Source organism: Cornus florida, unplaced genomic scaffold (assembly GCF_030987335.1).
Source record: "Cornus florida cultivar Cherokee Brave unplaced genomic scaffold, ASM3098733v1 CherokeeBrave_3.0.0_Hap2_Chr08, whole genome shotgun sequence".
NCBI lineage: Eukaryota > Viridiplantae > Streptophyta > Magnoliopsida > Cornales > Cornaceae > Cornus > Cornus florida.
The window spans coordinates 19,267,194-19,287,814 of NW_026775578.1; the positions used below are offsets into that span (position 1 = coordinate 19,267,194).

Sequence of the window (20,621 nt, forward strand, 5' to 3'; positions counted from 1 at the left end):
TTTGGATGAACATAATAATCTAGTCTAATAACTAGTTTTACTCCTATTTTGGTTGACAGCCCATTTGAATAAACAAATCAACATTATCTAACTGAAATTGTGATATAATTAAATTTATTTAAAAGAATACTCAATCATTGGAATTTAATTAATCTTAATATATTAGTTAAACTAAATTAAACTATAACTCAAGTCATGATAGCAACTCACAAATCCCAAGGACATTTAAGTCTTCCACTATATTTGAATTAAAATGTTCAAAATTGCGGGGAACTTTATAAGCAATTATAAAGAACCATTATTTACCCAAAAAAAAAAAAAAACACATTCATTGGGCCTACAAATGACATTCCCTTCAAATAATAATTAATTAAATAATTAAAAATCCAACTCGACTTAACAAATCTTTTCCGGTATTCAGTTGGAGTTTACCAGAATCCTATGATATTTTATGGATTAATGATCCTACATTAAAGCAACATTCCTGTAACTCAAACTCAAACTCAAACTATATGAAAACCATTTAAAAAAAAAAAAAAAAAAAAAAAAAAAAAAAAAAAATTTGAGATACTGGATCACGACAGACGAGCAAAGCAATCATTGCTTCCATCTATGAGGGTTCCTGTCACATTAGATGTGAAGAACCCGACTTCCAAATTGTTACAGCAAACTTCCACGAACTTTTGCTTGCTCAGCCAGTCGCCGGCCTCGAATTTAGCCCAAACCATCATTTTCACTTTCAAATTCACCGCCCTTTTGCTCCAAAACTCCCTAGACATGCCAATGGCCGTCTTTCGCTTTATCGGACAATTATCACTCGAGTTTGTTCCTAACTCGATACTCATCCCGTTTTGACTCATCTTCTTCATGCTCACATAATGATTCCAAGTCTTCTCGGCTAGTTTGTTCCTGTCGTGCGAAACGGAGATCTTGAAATCGTCCAGCGTCAAATCTATCCTTTTGTTTGGGTTTCTCACCGTGAATTTGATTCCGAAATCGGCGGTGAGTTGTGAGTCGTTGAGGGTGAAGTTCGACACAGAGAGCGAGTCGACTCGGAAAATGGGGACCCGGGGCTGAAGCATTAGCCAGGCGATCATGCTAACGGAAATGATCATCGCAAACAATAAAAATAGCGCCAGTATCAGGCGGCGGACACGAGTAATATAGTTATTAGTTTGTTGGGTTTGTTGAATTTCATAAGCTGAAGGGTTTGAGGTTGTTTGGTCACCGGGATAAAACGAGTGGTAGCTTGGTTGTGGTTGTGAAGCTCGAGGAAGGTATGGTGTTGCCATTTAGTATATATATATATATATATATATTCTACTTGATTTTCACCTGAGATGATGGAGTAACTTGTGAATTTGTTTAGAGAGAAAGAGAAGGTTGGTTATGGTATTTGGATGAGCGAGAACAGAGGGAAGATGACTTGGCTTATATATTAGAAGCATTGAGCGCGTCAAATATGGCTTTTCACCTACTAAATTACTAATGAGAATCCTCACCAACAAAAGGAAGAGTAGCATTTTATGGAAAGGACATCCCCGTGTTCAACGAAACTGGATTAATTCATATATATATATATGTTTATATAGAGAGAGAATTGAGTAGCCAGTTGTATGGTAGCAACTGATCATATTAGTCTGATAGAGCGCGTCGAAGCAAATTAAGCAGTGTTTTCCTGGAAAGAGTATCAGCCGAGTCTCTACGGTGCCCCGAAAGGTTGAGGAATGTATGAAGTGTCACGCGTTCCACTGTCAAAATTTTGAATAACATGTGTGCCACAGGAAGAACGCAGAAATGTCCTAAATATATAAACTGTACAAGAATCATGTTCACATTACCATCCGTCCATTTAAATTCAACATTGCAACACTCATTAAACAAAATCAAACCAATAACAACAAAAGATGTAAAAGTATTGTCATTCTCAATTTAATAGCTAATGTTACAGTATTGTAACTTGATATAAGATGTTGCATTCTCAATATCAGTGTTGCGTAAGTGTAGCATGTGATGCTACGAACTAATTAATTATTGTGATGCAAATATATTTTGGTCCATCCACTCAATAATCCTACTTCCTTTCTTCTCAATCCTCTAGCTGAAGAAAATATCTGTGAGTAAATAGGACATTATACCTATTTCTCACAAGAATTTATTGATTGATTTATAACGTGATTATAAAACTAACATGGCATCGGAGTTGCATTGAATATTTATTCTACCTAATATGATTCTTATTCCTGTTCAGGCATCACGAACTATGAAGAGGTGTTTTCGGTTCGGATTCCTTTCTTAGACCAACCTAACAGTATTACCGACCAAGACCAGACTTGAAAGGTTTGATGTGTACTGGGAGTAATTGGTCATGGTCAATGGGTGACAGTACCCTTCAATGTCCCAAAAAAATGGAGAGAGAGAGGGGAAAAACAAAAGAATGCGATTCAATTCATAAAGAACACAGGAGAAAAAAAAATAAAAAAACGAAAGAACTCAAAACATTGTTTTTCCTAAAAGGAATATGTATTACATGTTGCGAAATTAAATAAAAAATACAAGAAAGATATCAAATACAAACACACAAGAACACACTGATTTTACTTGGTTTATTCAAAATTAAGCTTACGTCGCAAGAATTTTCACTATGATAATAAGAAACAGCAGCAGATATAGAGAGTTCAGAATGAATAAATACCATCGTACTAGGGCTACAATAACAAGTGCAAAAATTACCAAAATACTCTCCAAAAAATTTGAATCAGCGTAGTTGGACTTGGTGTACAGTACCTATCAGGCTCCACACTACCCATAATTACATACATTTAATATATTGAGTCATTGATTTTTAATAATGTATATGTATTACAAGGGATTACAGAGCAATGATTTTTAATACTGTATATGTAATTTAATCCAACTTCGACACTTCTCTCCTTTTTCCTTTTTTCCCCTTGGGGTGTGATTAGACGGTGTTAAGTGAAGTGACAAGAAGTAAATATGTTACATCATATGTCGAAATCCAAAGATACTGGCAGTGTCACATGACAAGAGCATATGTGAAGTTATGGTCACTTGTAACAAATAATTACGAGTTATAAATAACAAATAGTTACAAATAATCCCATAAGAAGTGACAATAATAACTTATTTTATTGGTACAGTTAATATGTACAACATACTGCATTGAAAGAATTACAAAAAAAAGTAGTAAAATAAAAAATAAACAAAAAAAGTGCTTGATTGTTCATTTTTAAAATTCAAATGGAACTTGAATGGGTGGAAAACATGACAAAAAGATGGAAACTAGTGTGGTAATATCAATAAACAACAAATTGGAGAAAACATACCAGCAGAATATGATGATTTATGAACTCCGTCCGCAGTCCTCGAGCATCATTCCTTTAAGACTCTTTGCCAACCAAATAGCTGTCTCCCTTGGAGAGACCTTATCTTTCCCGAAAGGCTTCAAAACAATTGCAAGCTCTTCTAATTTATTTTGCTGAAGCAAGTCCGCCGACATTTCTAACAGTCCTTCAAGTGCCTCTGCCCTCTGCCTAAAAGATTTGACATCCAAAATTTCCTTTGCTGGTGTTTCCTCTTCCGTCACCGGAGAGCTAGGCTTTACTGGTTCGGGGCATTCAGGTTTTTGAATTGAAGAGGGGGAATTCCTTACATCCATTTCCATAATTCCTGGAACATCTGAAACATTTGATTTTATAGTCACGGTGTCGGAGCTACTGGATGATTTCAGAGCTGCTGGAGTTGTTAAGTTCTTTATATCCAACTCGTTACTAACCACATTTATGAGATTCCCAACATCCATATTCCTTTCCATAGTTTCTTTCACTGGCTGCTCATTCCCAACTCGGAAACTACTGTGCCGAATCACATGTATGACATCATCAAATGCTGGAGGAAGATGTGAAGCAGCTGGATTTTCAATTATTGAATTATGTGAAACAGTTCCTTTGTCGGGCACAAAATTCTTTTGGCTAGATGAGATCGGAAGGCTAGGGGAAATAGTGTCTGCTACGGATGATAGAAGTTCCCTTACAGTGAACTTGTCATCCCCAATGGATGTAGAAGTGACATTCAACTGGGGCACTACATTTTGCTCACTAATGGACCTTCTTGAAGGGGTATCATCTTTACAAACAAATATTTCTTCAGTACGTGGGATTGGGATCTCCTGAGGTACACTCAAACAATCAGTCTCACAACCAGCAGAAATGTTCTGAAGATCTAGGTGAGCCTTAGAATTCTCCGAGCACTGTATAGATTTCTTGTCCCATTCACGGCATTCCCTTGAAACATTTCCAGACATCTCAGTTTGCAACGGGGAAGCAAATAAGAAGCTGGTTGGATGTGATTCTGAGCTTTCAGTTTGAGCAACTTCCTCATTAAAGGGTAGTACATGTTCTCTCAATTTAATAAAGGGAGTTGTTGCATAATCAGAAAGCTCAAATCCTTGAATTGACACTGAAGATGACGCAGAGTTTCTGCTATCTGGTTGCATTCCTTTGCAAGCTCCCACTACAGCCCTTTCAGATTCCTGCATAGGCTCCCTTGACACGTGTGTAACACAACCATTGGCCACTGCATGAGTCTTTCCAGAATTTTCAATTGTCTCACTTGGTCTGATCTGCACAGTATTGCTCCTGGTATTTGAGGTGTCAAGCCCCATATGCTTCATGCTATCTGTTTGCATTCCTTTGCAAGCTCCCACTACAGCCTTTTGAGACTCCTGCATAATGTCCCTTGGAACATGTGTAACACAAGCATCAGCCACCGTGTGAGTCTTTACAGAATCTTGAATTGTCTCTTTTGGTCCTACCATCACGGTGTTGCTTTTGGTATTTGTGGCGTCAACCCTCAATTGCTTCATGCTATCTGTGTGGATTCCTCTGGCAGCTCCAACTACGTCCTTTTGAGACTCCTGCATAATCTCCCTTGAAACATGAGTAACACAACCATCGGCCAGTGTGTGTGTCTTTTCAGAATCTTGAATTGTCTCACTCGGTCCTATCTTCACAGTATTGCTCTTGGCATTTGGGATGTCAAGCCCCATTTGCTTAATCCGTCCTGGAACTGATGAACGTCTGACCAGATTAGGAGGGGTTCTTTGTCTTGTTCTTGTAGAAAGTCCATCTTCATCAACATGCCTCACGGGACTGGGAGTACGCATCCCATCATATCTAGGTTTAGTCTTCGGAGAGGAGTCAGTAAAAGGTAACTGCAAAGATAGTCAGCAATATAAATGACAATTCAGCAAGATACTAATCAAAACAGAAAACATTGAACTGTAAAACCTGATGCTTCAAAGAAGGCATTCCCTGAATCCGTTTGGCAGAATCAGAGCTGGACTTTGCTGGTGAAGCTTTTGGTGCATCTGCATTAGCCTTGGAACCAGGAGTAACTGAACTTGGTTTGGGTACTTTAGGCCATACTTCTGTATTAGTCCTCTGAATCCCTGAAGCCCCAGGCTTTGTACGATTGCCTCTCAATGGAGAACTATTTTCTCTAACTTTCCCTTCTTTCAGAGCCATCATAATGTTTTTTATAGTTTTTGGTTCTTTAGCTTCACAATTGGATCTATGTTCACCATGAAAGGGTTTGATCACCTCTAATTCATCAATTTCAGGAGTCAACATGTTGGCACCCCTTTGTTCATCAATTGGCAGGAGGTGATAACAGCCAACCTCATCATCAGCTGAAGCAAAATCTGTTTCTGTGCCTTTGTTGTCACAATTGTACACCATGGCTGGGATGTTTTTCTCGCCCAAAATGGAACTCTCTCTATCACTGCAAGAACTGTTACTGCTTCGGCTTTCAGCAGTATTCTTCCGAGTGTCGAGAGCACTAGAAAGAGGCTTCTCTGGAGTAGAGGCTGTAGGAGGGTTAAAGGATGAGCGGTACTGGTCAACATAAGGTTGCAGATACGGATGCTTCAAAATCTCAGAAGCCTAGCCAAAAATTGATAACAGATAATCAAGATGATGTCCTGATTGAAGAATAACTATGTTTAAACTGAAACAGAAATTCTGAAAAGGCTTACACTCGGCCGATGTTCAGGGTTCTTTCTTAGCATGCCTTTTATAAGTGTTTTCCTGTGGGTGGAATGTATAAAAGATCCAGTATTAATCTATTACCTAATCACACAATAGCATACTGATACAATTATAACAGAAAAGAAAAATAGAAGGAAATGGAAATAAAAATATTTAAGTTTCTGTAAAATATTGATTTAGAAGTTCTATTATCTTTGTATTTGATACTTATCCATCCACCAAAAGAAGATTTCATAATAAGAAGCAATTAGGACAATCTATTTTCAGAAGTCCCGTTATATAATGTATCCTCTTCCCTTTCTTGTACTTCTTTAGACACAAGCTAGTTACTTGTTTAACAGACTGCCGAGTTTCAAGTCCACAATGAAAGAACTTTTAGGGTCTAAGTGAATGAGCACAAACTAGACAATTGCCAAGCGATCAGGCCCATCACCACCCACCTAGGATCTAATGCAAGCGACTGGGAGCATGCTAGGCAAAGCAATATATTAGGCATTAACCAGATGAAATGTTATGATGTGAGAGCACTTACATTCAAGAAGATGGTCATGTAATATTAATAGACAGGAACAATATGCTTAAGACCAATTCTGAAACCTATTGACTTACAAGGAGGGGGAGTAACAGGAAGGCAAAGGACCAATGGAGGAACGGTTTATCTTGCTTATCAATCCTGACATATCCTGAGACAAAATGTATAATCCAAAATAAATAAATAAATGGAAACATTGAAGAAAAAAATTAGATGCACTTAAAAACAGCAAAGAATTCAAATAATGGAAGCCAACATTCAGAAACTTAATTTGAGAAAGCTTTATAGAGACAATAAGATTATAACTCATCAATAAGCTATGCTACAGTTCAGATACATTACATGTATTATACAGCAAAAATTAAAAACAGTTGCAGCATCTAAAGCAAGTTGTGTCCTCAAATGCAAATCATAAACTTACTCAATATAGATGCATGTACACAGAAATGAATGTAACGACCCTTACTCTAGCCAGACACAATATTGTCCGCTTTTGACTCCTCCGGACCAGAGACTTCCCAGGGGGTCACCCATCCTGGTACTACTCCGGTTAAGCACGCTTAACTCCGGAGTTCTGGTAGGTTCACGGCCATCACGGCTTTAAAATGCGTTATGTCATAGATGGGTGTTGAATCTACATATAGCACTTGCCCCATCTACACCAAGGCGATGTGGATATGTTTTCCTAAACTATATGATTCTGCACTTGTCATAGATGTGCACCTATAGCTCGCCCAGTGTGGTAGCTTACTGGTGCCACCTGCACACGCTCACACACACCAGCCCACAAGGTCGCCACAATGAATGTTTTGTCTGCCTTAAATGCATGAGGTTATATGCTTTCCTGAACTATATGATTCTGCAAGAACTTTTTTGCATATTCCCAGTCACCGCAAATGAGAATTTTCTGCACATAAAATCAACCTGATATTCCTATAGTTTTGCTGATGGGAGGACGATCTCTCTCCACTCTAAGCCATACTAATCATCAGAAATCAGAATTTCCTCCTCATCCATTCTTTATTGGATTTCAGGGGTTCTATCATCAACACATCCAGGGAAGCGAGATTAATGCTCTTCCCCTGAGCATGCCGAAGAGAATAGCAGTAAAGAATGTTCCACAGATTAGCATTTATCTCTAGCAAAAGGTTAAAAACATCAATGAGACCGGAAGTGGTAAAGTAATGAGGTAAAGGGAAGGTAATATAGTTTTCCCTAATGATTTTTGGGTTATGCTACTTCATCTGCCTTGTGAACTGTGATCAACAGGAAAACAGTTTCCTCATAAACTAGTCTTATATCTACAAAGTCTAGAAACATGTACACGGCTCTAAGTTGATCGACACCCTTTTAGTTACGGCTCTCTAGAATGATGTACACAGTTCTAAGTTGATTGACACCCTTTTAGGTTACGTCTCTCTTAGTCCCAACTCGATGGAAAGCCATCTCCAAGAAAGATTAAGTAGAACTACAAAGGACATAAAAGATCAGGGGACTTGCAAAATTTGGAGAGCTTTTCTCTGGTATCAACACAAGGGGAGCTAGGGTAGAACTTGAACAAAATGAATCAAGAGAATGCAAAATATTTCATTTATAGATGAAAAAGGAATTGATTACAAAATATAGGATTCACATTTCTGCAGTAGCTGAAACTTGATTTGGGAACTCATGCCAAACAAATCAGCACGAACCAAAATCAAGTCTGACCAATGGACAGAATTGGCACCGAAATTTGCATATCCTATTCCAGCAGGAACCTATTCCTAGTAAGTTACATCAGTTAGCAATATGATTAATATGGAAATCTTCCACAAGGAAAGAAGAGTCTTCTTAAAAAAATACTTTGCTATTTAGATTATATCTCCAAACAAGCATTTGAACTTGGCATGTAAGGTTTATCCTATCTGATTTGTGCCAAGCACTTTAACCCTGTCTATAATGTAGGCAGGTCATCTTTAAATAGTCAATGGCATAACCAGACTCATGTATGCAATCTCCAGCATTCAAAAGCAATCTTAACCTCTTTGTCACAATTTCTCTATCTTACTGACTTAAGAATATGAGTGCCTTTGACTAGTACCACACCGATGCCAAGGTTCTAGTTTTTGCATGAATCCTGCTCGTATACAAGAAAGTGAAGAACATGATTGTAGGGTGAGATTTTTACCTCTAAAATAATACAAATAAAAAGCAAATAAATGAATGGAGACGAATATAACACAATTGATTATGAAATATAATACATATGTTCTTTATGATTATGTTATTTCCTTATAACAAGATACAGCCATGTCTAGCAGCATGTCAGAGCAGCCTTCGCATTAACGCCGTGCTCACATAAATGCTGCTCTCTATGCAACTTAGTTTTGAAGAGAAGTACGAAAAGTAAATTTCAGGTATTCAGACTTTTGCACACTATGTTCATTGATTAGAAATGGAAACTTCAGTGCTGGACATTATTCAGATAATATGTTGCCAGACAGTATCACTAATTCACTACTCCAATATAGGCTTTTGTGATTTTATTTAAAGTCAATATCATAGACATGAAATTGAAAAAAGATCTAATACAGGAGAAATCTTACAAAAGCTTTGAATGCAGGACGATAAGCAGCCATCTCATAAACACAGCATCCTGGTCAACAAAGAAGTTCAGCCGAACACAAAATTGAGCTATGAATGTCAATAATTTACTCTAGAGAAAAGAAAAGGAAGGAAGCAGATACCCAGGGACCAAATGTCTGATTTGAAGCCATAAGGAATATCTGCAAGAAGTTCAGGACACATGTAATTAGGAGTTCCAACCACCTGGGCAAAACAAAACAAAATTACTATTAACTCTGCCAATGGAAACGTGTGCAGTACAGTTGTGTCTCTTCATCTTTAAAAGAATCAAAATATTAGCATAGTGTACGAAGAATAAATAATTTCACATTTGATGGAACAAGCATCTACACACTTTCTATTATATATACACAACGAATAAGGGTACAACTAATATTCATAAAAATTCGAGAGTAACTTAGAGAAAACATAACCAAATTACAAGATCATTTGTTCCTCGGAAAATTTGCAAGACCATTTGCATTAATAGGTCTGTGATACTAGTACAAAGTTCGCACTTGTTTACAGAAAATCGGGGCTTATGAAATATGAGCAAAAAATGTAGACTACCACAGGACTGCTTCTGGAATGGTCAATCAAGACACTTATGCTGAACATTCTAGAAAATGTTTCCAAGAAGTTTCCTCTAATATTACTTTCACTCATCTGAACATTAGCCAATTAACTATCAGAAAGGATTAATTTGAACCCCCACAGAGTAGCTGAGTTGGCTTAAGTTTATGGGCATGATCCAGAAGTCTTGTGTTCAAGGGAGTAGTCCCATACCTGAAGGGGGGTCGAGACACCCTCCCTTATTAAAATAAATAAGTAAAATAAAAAAGGAGGTTTTTTGTGCATAACGTTTTTCAGTTTTGGTAAGATATAATTAGTTATCTCTTAGGAGAAATAAATATTTGCAGCAACAATATGACATCCAAACTTTGTGACAAAGATAACAGCCTTATCATACCGTCATAAGATATAAACACCTGTTATTTAATACCTTCAAACTGTGTATCGATATATACCACATTAGTGTTTGAGAACACATAATAATTAATGAAACAGATGTTCCCAACATTAATATAGCTTCAATGACAAGGATATTTGCATATTATGGGCAATGAAACATGTACAATAGTGCATTTATCTACAGCAATATTTTGGATCTAGGTACAAATATGAAGAGATCAACATCCTCATATTGTCATAGTTTCATAGTATTTAGTTGTATGCCTTCAAAATAGAATCTTTCATCCCTTAAAATTGCCAAAAATTGAACATAGCAAATATATATGTGGAGCACATACCGAAGAAGCCAAGTCATTTGCCTTCAAAGTTTTAGCAAGTCCAAAATCCCCTAGATACAAGTAAGAGTTGAAGGATAAATAAGTAAAAGTTAGTAATGAAACTTGGATCAGTGGAAAAAATCCATTTTAACTTCCGATAAAATAAAAATAAAAAATAAAAAATAACAAACTCACCAAGACGAATATCTTGATCTTTGGTAAGAAAGATGTTGGAACACTGCCAAGAAGTTGCTAAAGAAGTCAGTCTAAATAATAATAGGAAAACTTTACAACAGACATCTTAAGCAATACTTATTTTCGTACTTTTAGGTCTCGATGTAGAACATAATTTGAATGCAGATATTCGACTGCCAATAGTAGTTGAGCGAACCACTTGCAGAGTTTCTGAGTGATGCACACAAATGTCAGCAATCTCATTTGATCCAAAAACATTGAAATCTAAGATTAACAAGCGAAAATTTAATAAAGAAGCAAAAAATGGAGTAGTTCTATACATAATACCTCCTCGGGAAAATACTGCCCGTTTGATCTTTTCATCAATTCCGCCCTGTTCAAAGATTATAGATTATAGACCAACAATGCTAATATATATGTGAGAGTGTGTGTAGTATAATTAATAACATAAATCATTTTAAATTCAAGTTCAGAATTTTTAGAAACTCACATGTCTCCTCCTTCACAATATCCAGTAACAATGCAAACATAACAGCCCTACAGTGTGACATAGACTATAATTCAGAATAAAAATGGCAGGTATAGAACAAGGTGCCAAATTAAATACTTATAAATTGGCAATTGTAGTAGAAGTGAGAATGAACCTTCTCCACCCATGCTTCCTTAAATTCGACAATATAGGGGTGTTGAATTCGTGCAATTAGAGCCATCTGCAATTCAAAATTTCCACAATGTATATAAAAATATATACATATTCTCTATAATACAAATCAAAATAAGTATAAGACAAAGTGTAAAAGCAAATCAAGATCCAACTAAATTGATCTACCTCTTGATGAGCAGATCTCCTGCAACGTTCTGTCTGCCGAGCAAGACGAATCTTTTTTAAGACATACCTGTAATTTGAAAATGATATACATTACAGAATATATGATGAACTAAGAGTAGCTCAAGTTTAGAGAGAGAAAAATAATCTATATACAGAGAGAAAGGGCGTACTTCTTCTTCTCCAATTTGTGATTGACGAGAATTGCAGCTCCAAATGCTCCACGACCAATCTGTTCCATGATCTCGTACTGATCCATCTTGAATACATTAATATTTCGATCCACTATTATCACTATATATATTATATATATCAATCAATCTACTATCACTGCCATTTTCACTGAAAATTAGCAGAACAAAACCATAAAAACTCTCTGCTCATAAATTTACATTTATATATATATACACTCTCATATCTCCACTCTAATAGTATCTTCCAATGAAGTCTTATCCAATTCCATCTACAAAATGCTCTCGTTCTGCTCTGATTCTATCAGATTCAAACCTTCAGTCAATAAAGCAAGACCTCACTCCGTTCGTTTCGCTCTCCCCAGTGTTTCTTTTCCTCTCTCCCCTGTTCTCTCTCTAGAACGAGAAATATTATGAGAGCAATAAAAAAAAAACATTTCCCTCAATTTTTGTGGAGAACGAAATTATTTAACTTTGAAGATTTGGTTTAGCAGCTAATCATGGTTAGAAGCGGGTTAATTTACAACAAATCTCACTTTCTCTCTCCTCGTCTTTTAGATAGAGAAAGTTTGTGCGTATTGAAGTGAGATGGGAGGAGAGATCATGGGTATGCTTGGTTCTACGGCGACAAGACCAGCTGGTCCGCAAGCTTCTAAGCGGATCTAGACAAATAAATGGTGAAAGGTGGAGTCCATCCAATCCTTGCCGTTTGTCTTATGACCTTCAATCTGGACCGTTAAATGAGTGGAATGAATTGGTGCTTTGACCATCATTCATTACGTTTACGTACCCCAATGAGTTGACTGGCAATCAATGATTAGTGTGTATTAATGCAGAGTGAGGCAGTCAGTTACTTGCCATGTGCTTTGCATACATTTTGCCTCTTTCTAACGTGCGCCGGTGATGTTTATATAAATAACAAGACTATGATCCTCCCGATGCTCAGATCTAAGTATAGTAGTGTTTATGTCACGTTATGATCCTCTTCATTTTTAATCTAAATGTGGTAGTTTTCATGTCTTAAAGTGATCCTCTTCATGTTTTAATCTAAATGCAGTAATTTTTATTTCACTTTATCAAATTATAAAATGGTGAGGATATGACATAAATACGTTTGAGGAGATGATTAATAAGACATTTTCATTAGGGAGGTGACTCAAACTCTTGGGTTCATTTGGTTAGTAAGAAGTAGCAGGAAAAGAAAAGAAAGAGAAAATTTTAAATTTTTTAATAATTTGGTTAGATAGAAAGTGAAAATTTTGGAATTTTTTCAAGCTTAAAACACACGAAACTTTTCTGCAAAAGTTGTACACTTTATTTCTTATTTTTTCTATTATGCCCATATGTTGTCTAAACTAGATAGAAAAAATTTCCCTATTCTGTAAATTACTTAATTTGTCTATTATTAATTTAATTGTTTGTAATTTTATTTGTGTCTGTAAAATTAATTTAATTTTTCCTTCCATTATTAAATTATTATTTTTTGATGATGTCTGCAATTGCTCAATTTTTCGCAGTTGGTAATACGGTTATCTCATAAACCATGTCATCTCAAGACAACATACAATAATAATACATACATATATGAACATACAATAATAATACATACATATATGTATATATTAGCTAGAGTCCTACCGTGTTCCACTCATTGAGATGCATCCAATGACTCAAGATTTTATTAAAAATAGAACAGAGTTGGCATAATTTCATCGTACTAATAATAATCAATATTTTTCCATATACACAAGTTAAATTAGTCAATTATATTAGTACTTACTCAACTTTTAAAGTGTAAAAATTCGAGGGTTCTAGTCCTTGTAAAAAAAATACGAAAAATTACATATGATATCACATAATATTTTATTTCATATTTCACTATTTGCTTACTAAAATAAATAATTAAGTATAAAGAATATTAGTCTAACTCAAATTTATTTATTTTATTACTATTTATAATTATAAGGATATTTTTGGTAAGTAGAATCATTTTATTTTCCTTTTCATGCTATCCAAATTAACAAAATAACATTTTCTCACAATTTTCTTCAAAAAAATTCTTGCTAACCAAATGCACGATGGAAACTTGATTTTCCTTTCTTTCACTTTCACTTTTCATTAAATTTTCCGTCTAACCAAACGAACCCTTAATGAAAATGTTAGCATTTAAGAAAGGACAAAAAAAAAAATCATCAATCAATTATTCCCTCGGTTTCAAAAAAAATGTCGTTACGGTTCTCCAAATAAGACATATTTTTTAAGACGGAGGGAGTATATCTTATTAAAATAAATATATATAATTTATACAATAAAAATGATTGGTTACACACCACTTATTAACATTTATTTAATGATACACGTACTATATTAGCAAAATGATACAATGTGACTTATATATATATATACTAGCAAAAGAGCACGTGCACGTGGTGTAAATCCAAGTTATTAATAAGATTGTAATAAATTAAAAAAAAAAAAAAATTTATTTGGTCTTAAGAAAACTTTGATAAACTGCTTTATTTGATTTGATACTTTTCAATGTGAAAGGAATTTGAAAATATATCTTCATATGTTATTTATATCACAAATGAGCTTCTATTTTTTAATTTGTTTTTTGGTTACTCGGATTAAATATTTTTTTAGTTTTATCACACTTCTATTTATAATCATTTTAGGTAGAAATCTCTCAGTATTTTAGTAAACCAATTCTCATATATTTTCACAGATCATCATGCCAACCAAAAGATATTTTATTTCGCTTCTTGGTTTTAAATTCAAAATTATATATATTAAGATATATTCTAAAATATAGATTCTAATCAATTATATATATATATATATAGCATTTTGTAATCCACATGGATCAAGCACAAAAGGAAAAACATTCCAGCATTTTGCATTGCAAGAAAGAAGATACTTCTTTCTTTCTATAATATTTTTGTTAAGACTTTCCTTTTCATGGACTCAAATTTCTCGAGATGAACGAACTTTCAAAAAATAAATACAATGGAGAAAGAAAAGAAAAAATCACAATCCAAAATTCACAAAAACAAGTTGACATACAAATACTATCTAAATTTTTCCAAGGAACAGGACCAAAGAAGATTAAACAAAAATGTTTTAAAAATTGAATTAACAAATGTAAATCAAATGAAAACCAAAACAATTGAAGGTTATGCATAACATCAACAACCAAACTTAAGTCCTCATTAAAAAAAAAAAAGGGGTACATGTAATCCAAATGAAGAATACAACAAAATACTCATATTCAAATAAATATTTCAACATAAGTACAAGAAAACTCAATAATTGTTAATTTGATGAACGAAACCTAACAATCATTTGATCATCACTACGCCTAATATTAAAACAATTTAATATGAATTCCTCACTATGAGTTAAACTGAGTAGATGATTCAAAACATGCAAATAACTTAACCAAGCTAATTGATGCTCCTGGTTTGTTACACATGAATTCTCATCTTCACCACCAAAGCTAATTGACGAAAAATACTCCTTGATACTTCTTCTTCCTGTGATCCCTACTTGTAATGCTCTTGTTGACATCTAATCTTGCTGCTATCTTAATATTAGAGCTTGATCTTATAATTTCTACCTTTATTTATATAGTAGACCTTTATTTATATAACAGACCTTTATGTTATTGTTTAAAATTTTAAGAGACATCAAATACTAGGTTGGAAATTTCAAGAGTTACAAAAGTTTTGCATTAAACATAAAAATAATAAACTTTTAATGAAATTTAAGGTTAAAAATTTCAAGAGGTTATACATGTTTTGTAGTCTACTTTTAATGACATTTTTTTAGGTTGAAAATCCCAAAGGTTGTTAACCATTAAAAAAATGAAATGAAATTCAAGTAATTAATGTCCACTAATACTTTTTAATAAAATTGGATTTAATTTAAAGTGAAAAAAAAAAAAAAAGAGTTAAGAAATACTAGGTTGGAGATTTCAAGTATCAGAATAAAAATAATATAGTTTTTATAAAATTTAAGGTTGAAAATTCTAAGGGTACCATTTCACTTTTAATCGAATTAAAAACATGTTTTTCTGGTCTTCCTCAACTTTTTTCATAAAATATTTGGTCATCTATATTGTATACATTTATAAGCTATACTATTAATGAATGAGGCATGATTCATTATGCTTTAATGTACTTTTTTTGTTTTAACCTTTCTGCAGGCATTATAAACCATTATATATAGTTGATATATACGTTAATAAAATTTCTAAATTTAAAGTAAGAAAAAATATTTGGAAATAGAGAAAATGTCTGAAGTTGGGTAGACATGTGTTTTAAAAACAAAAAATGGTACATTTTTTCCTTTTCCCTTTTACATTTTCTTTTTCCGTTTGCTGTGCAATTTTTTTTTTAAACAAAGTTGGTACGATTTTTTTTTTTCCTTTTATAATTTTTTTTTTTCCTTTTGGAATAATGTGAATTAGGCTCTAGAATTTTTTGGGAGGAAATTTTTGGGAAGGAACACGTTTGCTTTTAAATAGTGGGAATGTTATATATTTTTTTCCTTTTTTTATAAAAAGTATAATTAATTTGATTTAAATACTTTTAATATCATTTTAATATAAAAATTATGGTTTAAATATATACATATATAAAAGAGTTGAAGAATCTGAACAATCAAATAGTATAATTAATCGGATTAAAAACATGTTCTTTTGATCTTCCTCAACTTTTTCATAAAATATTAGGTCATATATAATATATACATTTATAATTTATACTGAGGCATGAATTATTATGCTTTAATGAACTTTTTTATGTGACAAAAAAAAAAAATATTTAAATTCTCTACACTTTTAAAAGGATACCTAAAAATTTATATACTATCATTTGTAATTATTATGGGATTTCCTCATGAGTTTACACATCATAAATCAAATGTCAAATTTAGTTCAATAGTCTATAATTTTTAAATCTTTTACTAAAATTCTAGATATGAAATGACCTTATTTAAGATTTTCAATCTTTCAAGTTGAGGAGGACCATCCTGATCCCATGGATGTCAACACCAATTTCATAATCCTTACATCAACAGGCTCCATGACTTTCACGCAATCCTTAATTCCTGCAAAACCATAAAAATGGACTAAGAAAAAATAAAATAAAACAAAATAGTCAAGTGTAAACAAGAGATTAGTAAAAGATTTACATGGAAAAAAGCTTAAAATGCTAATATTTGATTATAAATTTGTCATGATTAAAAAGCATGCACTAACCGTTAATGCTCATTATCTACTTTCCCTCCAACATTCCAATCAAAACCTTAAGGGTTGGTCAACAAGGTCCATTTTCATTTGTTGAAGCAATATCTCCTAAAAGTTCAAGACAGAAATGTTAGAATATATTGTTACCATGTATAAGAAAGAATATGCAAGTCTCACAACAATAAAGAATTGGTAATGAACAATTGGATAAAAACATCATAGCTACAAAACATCAAAGAGGGAAGCAAATAAAACATCAAAGAGAGAAGCTTTGCTTTCCTTTTTGGCCAATCACAAGATATAGATAATTTTTCATTACTGCAACTTCAGATAACCTCTCAAATTCAGAAACAGTTTTGTGCAATTCAAGCTAGCAGACTATTTACAGCTTCTTTGGTTCAGTGTAGGAAATGAAGTCAGAAATGAAAATGGTATATTACCACTTTTCGGTTAAAACAGTGAAAAAAAATCTGAAAAGGCACAAGTGTTAAATCATAATTAAAAGCAATTCAATTGCAATTATTATGATTAAAAACTATATTTAATCAAATAATAAATTGTATTAGAAAATATTTTGTACACTTTGAATCAAATCAAAAACCTTATTTTTATAATTTTAAAAAATATGAAAAAAGTTTAGAAATTCAAAAAATTCTTTACACTTTTAGAATAAAAAAAATATATTATTTTAGATATAGATATATAACCAAAAAGATACAATTAACAAAATTATTTTATTTAACAAACATGAAAAATGTTTTTCAAAAAATTCTTTACATTTTTAGAATAAAAAATATATTATTTTAGGTATAAATATATATAATCAAAAAAAAAAAAAAAAGAGAGAGAGAGAAATTCTATGCGTATATATTAATATATGAAAGCAATAAATTAAAGTATATATATAGTAATGGAGAGACAGGAGTTATGAATACGAACCATCAATTAATTATTGTATGTGTATATATTAATATATGAAAGTAATAAATTAAAGTATACATATCAATAAAAAAATCCAAAATGTTAAGAAATTCTCTACACTTTTAGAATAATATAGATATAGATATTGATATAGATATAAATATATACTTGAAAAAAAGGTAAATTGTTCACTTATTATTACTTTGACTTCCTCTAAACTCATTTATAGATGACCCAAAAATGACTTTGAAAATGAAAAGTCAATAATGTTTTTTATATTATAATAATATATTACATTGCATTTTATATAAAAGTAAGACAAAATTGTCATTTTATAAATTTAGTCAACATGTCTGATAAAAAAAATACTAGAATCTCGTTGAGCACAAGTGTCAAATTTCAGAGGAAGTCAAAATAATATGTGCAAATCTCAAAAATGGTTAGTGTAATGTATGCAAGAAAAAAAAAAAATCATTTATTATTATTTCAAATCAGGTATATACCAATGCATATATTATTGAAGTCTTATGAAATGATAAAATTAGAGACATTACCAAATAAAATCATAGCATAAGGCCAGATCCTGTGCAGTGTGACAACACCATCACATGTAATTGTTAGTAGTTTGTAAATGACATATTCTGTATATGATAACATGCGCTAGATGCCATGTGGCTCTTAACTTGATGCACCGGGAAGTGACACTGGACGGTTCAGTTTGGTAGGGCCAAGTCTGTTTCTCTCCGGCACCATTCCATTGTTCTGGGTCCGGCTATTAGGCGCGGATGGAATCAAGGAAGACCACACCGACACAATTTGATCACGTGTATACGGGCCCACCAGTTTGCTTCGCTATAGTTGTGGGGGTAATTTAAATAACCTGAAAAGACATTTACGACTACAATATTGTGAAATTAATTGATTTAATTGATTAAGCGTTGCTTTAAAAAAGTAAGGTCACATGTTTACACCAAATTTGTTGTCAAAAGGACCAACGGACCATATTAATTTTTCTTTGAGAAAGTTACAATAAACTCGACTTCACTGAAGTATCTGTGAGCTCTCTGCGTGTCAATTCACACCACCTTCCAGTCTTCCACGATTTGAAAGAGACTATTATAAAGATTATAAAATTAAACTTTCATATTGATTTCTGTTCTCATCATTTTTCTTCTCTCTTCTTTGATTGAATTTGATTAAAATGAATTTTAGGTAAATTACTTTCCTTATAATTAAAATTTATTAGGGATAATTACACCGGCCTCCCTTGAGGTTTCGTCATCATACACTGACCTCCCTTCTTATTTGTCAAATAACATTGACCTCCCTCAAAGTTTATAGACTGATAACACGGACTTCCTGCCGTTAAACAACTAACAATTTATGCTTATGTCCGTCAGAAAAAATTAATACAAAGACAATTTTACCTTTCTAATACCTGAAATGACATTTTTAACCTCAATAATCACTACAAATTTGCAATACTATCCTTGACTTATAAACTCAAAAGGACAATGATGCCCTCATATCAACAAACCCAGAACACCCAATGGTTCTAAACTGCAGCCACAAAATTTACTGGTGAGACCAACGGCTGCTGTTTTACTGGCGAGAAAATTAGAGCAAGGAAAGATGGGTCTGTAGTCGGCGAGTCGGAGTTCATGTACATTTCAGTTCGGAGCTTGGCTGGTGTGTTCATTGACACTTGATAGTCTGAGTTGTCACCGGACCTAACTGGGTTGCTGAAACTCGGCGTCACCGGAGATGGGTTCTTGCAAAAGATGCTGGCCGGGCTATCACTGGAGAAGCATGTATGTGAAACCCACTTCTAATCACTCAATAATGAAGCAAAAAATGAGGAAAGAAATACAGAGAAAGTGAGTATTGCTTGTAGAAAGAGAAAGAGAAAGAGAGAGAGGGGGGGCCGCAAAAAAGAAAAACTCAATATAAAAAAATGCAAACCCAGTTTAAGAGTGCCTACTGTACCCGTCATCCGTGCCGTAGTCCTCGTCGTTTCGTTTCACCGCCGAGAACACCTTGCTCGGATGACAGAGAAGCCTGCAACTGTAGCAGGTGGTGGTAGCAGTCAGCCGCCGTCGGCCGCTGCTCCGGATTGTGTTCCAGACACCAGTTCTACAACTCTCTGAGCAATTTAGGCATACCCACCAGCCCACATGTCTTCACAAGCTGACCCACACCTCACACATCTACCTTCACCCCATGCAAACCCCTCCGCATCTCTGGCGCGTGCCTCCCGCTCTTTGCTGGCACCGCCGCCACACCACCACCACCTCCGTGTGGGTACAACTGCGGCACACTCACCGCTTCATCTAACCCAGTCATGAACCACTCGTTCTCTCTCTCAGTACTCATCATCACCTTGTCCTACCCCAAGTCCCTGTGCATGAACGAATGGTCATGCAATGCAACCAATGCCTTTGTCACGTGCCTCAGAGCCTCTACTAGTTGGTCACAATTAGTCGGCTTAAATTTGCAACCTCTGGGCTTGAACACCAATGCCAAATCGGTCTCCAATGACCGGACGATCACTTCGGCTTGTGGGATTCTACTGTGAAGAAGAAGAAAAAAAAATTCAAGTAAACGTGGTTGTCGGGGAGCCGTTGGGGACAGAGGGGAGAGATAGTGGGCTTGTCGGCAGGGGCAAGGCCATGGGAAAGGAGAAGGAAAAAAAAAAAAAAAATCTTAAAAGGGTACTATTGGTATTTTATATTCATGATATTTTATAC

At 34.0% G+C, this 20,621-nt stretch overlaps 2 protein-coding genes across 2 annotated transcripts; both read right to left on the reverse strand.

Moving 5' to 3' along the window:
* Window positions 1–201: 201 nt before the first annotated feature.
* LOC132270628 (NDR1/HIN1-like protein 2) lies at window positions 202–1,562 on the reverse strand. Its single transcript, XM_059771803.1, has one exon. It carries the CDS (start codon window positions 1,290–1,292, stop codon window positions 576–578), a length of 717 nt encoding a protein of 238 aa, XP_059627786.1. The 5' UTR covers window positions 1,293–1,562; the 3' UTR covers window positions 202–575.
* A 1,569-nt stretch (window positions 1,563–3,131) lies between these two features.
* LOC132270626 (serine/threonine-protein kinase Nek5-like) lies at window positions 3,132–12,289 on the reverse strand. The gene is made up of 14 exons (XM_059771802.1): window positions 11,688–12,289; window positions 11,518–11,584; window positions 11,333–11,398; window positions 11,179–11,225; window positions 11,016–11,061; window positions 10,818–10,898; window positions 10,689–10,731; window positions 10,515–10,564; window positions 9,327–9,408; window positions 9,186–9,235; window positions 6,678–6,751; window positions 6,056–6,107; window positions 5,310–5,963; window positions 3,132–5,233 (listed from the first exon to the last, which is right to left on the reverse strand). The coding sequence occupies exons 1-14, from the start codon at window positions 11,771–11,773 to the stop codon at window positions 3,365–3,367; spliced, it is 3,267 nt and encodes a 1,088-aa protein (XP_059627785.1). The 5' UTR covers window positions 11,774–12,289; the 3' UTR covers window positions 3,132–3,364.
* Between the last annotated feature and the right edge of the window lie 8,332 nt (window positions 12,290–20,621).

Coding starts and splice junctions, on each gene's coding strand:
- LOC132270626 (XM_059771802.1), bottom strand. CDS start 11,773: ATGGATCAGTACGAGATCATGGAACAGATTGGTCGTGGAGCATTTGGA. Junction 10,899..11,015: donor GGCAGTATTTTCCCGAGGAG/GTATTATGTATA, acceptor TGCATCACTCAG/AAACTCTGCAAGTGGTTCGC. Junction 6,752..9,185: donor GTCCTGCATTCAAAGCTTTT/GTAAGATTTCTC, acceptor ATTTTGTCTCAG/GATATGTCAGGATTGATAAG.
- LOC132270628 (XM_059771803.1), bottom strand. CDS start 1,292: ATGGCAACACCATACCTTCCTCGAGCTTCACAACCACAACCAAGCTAC.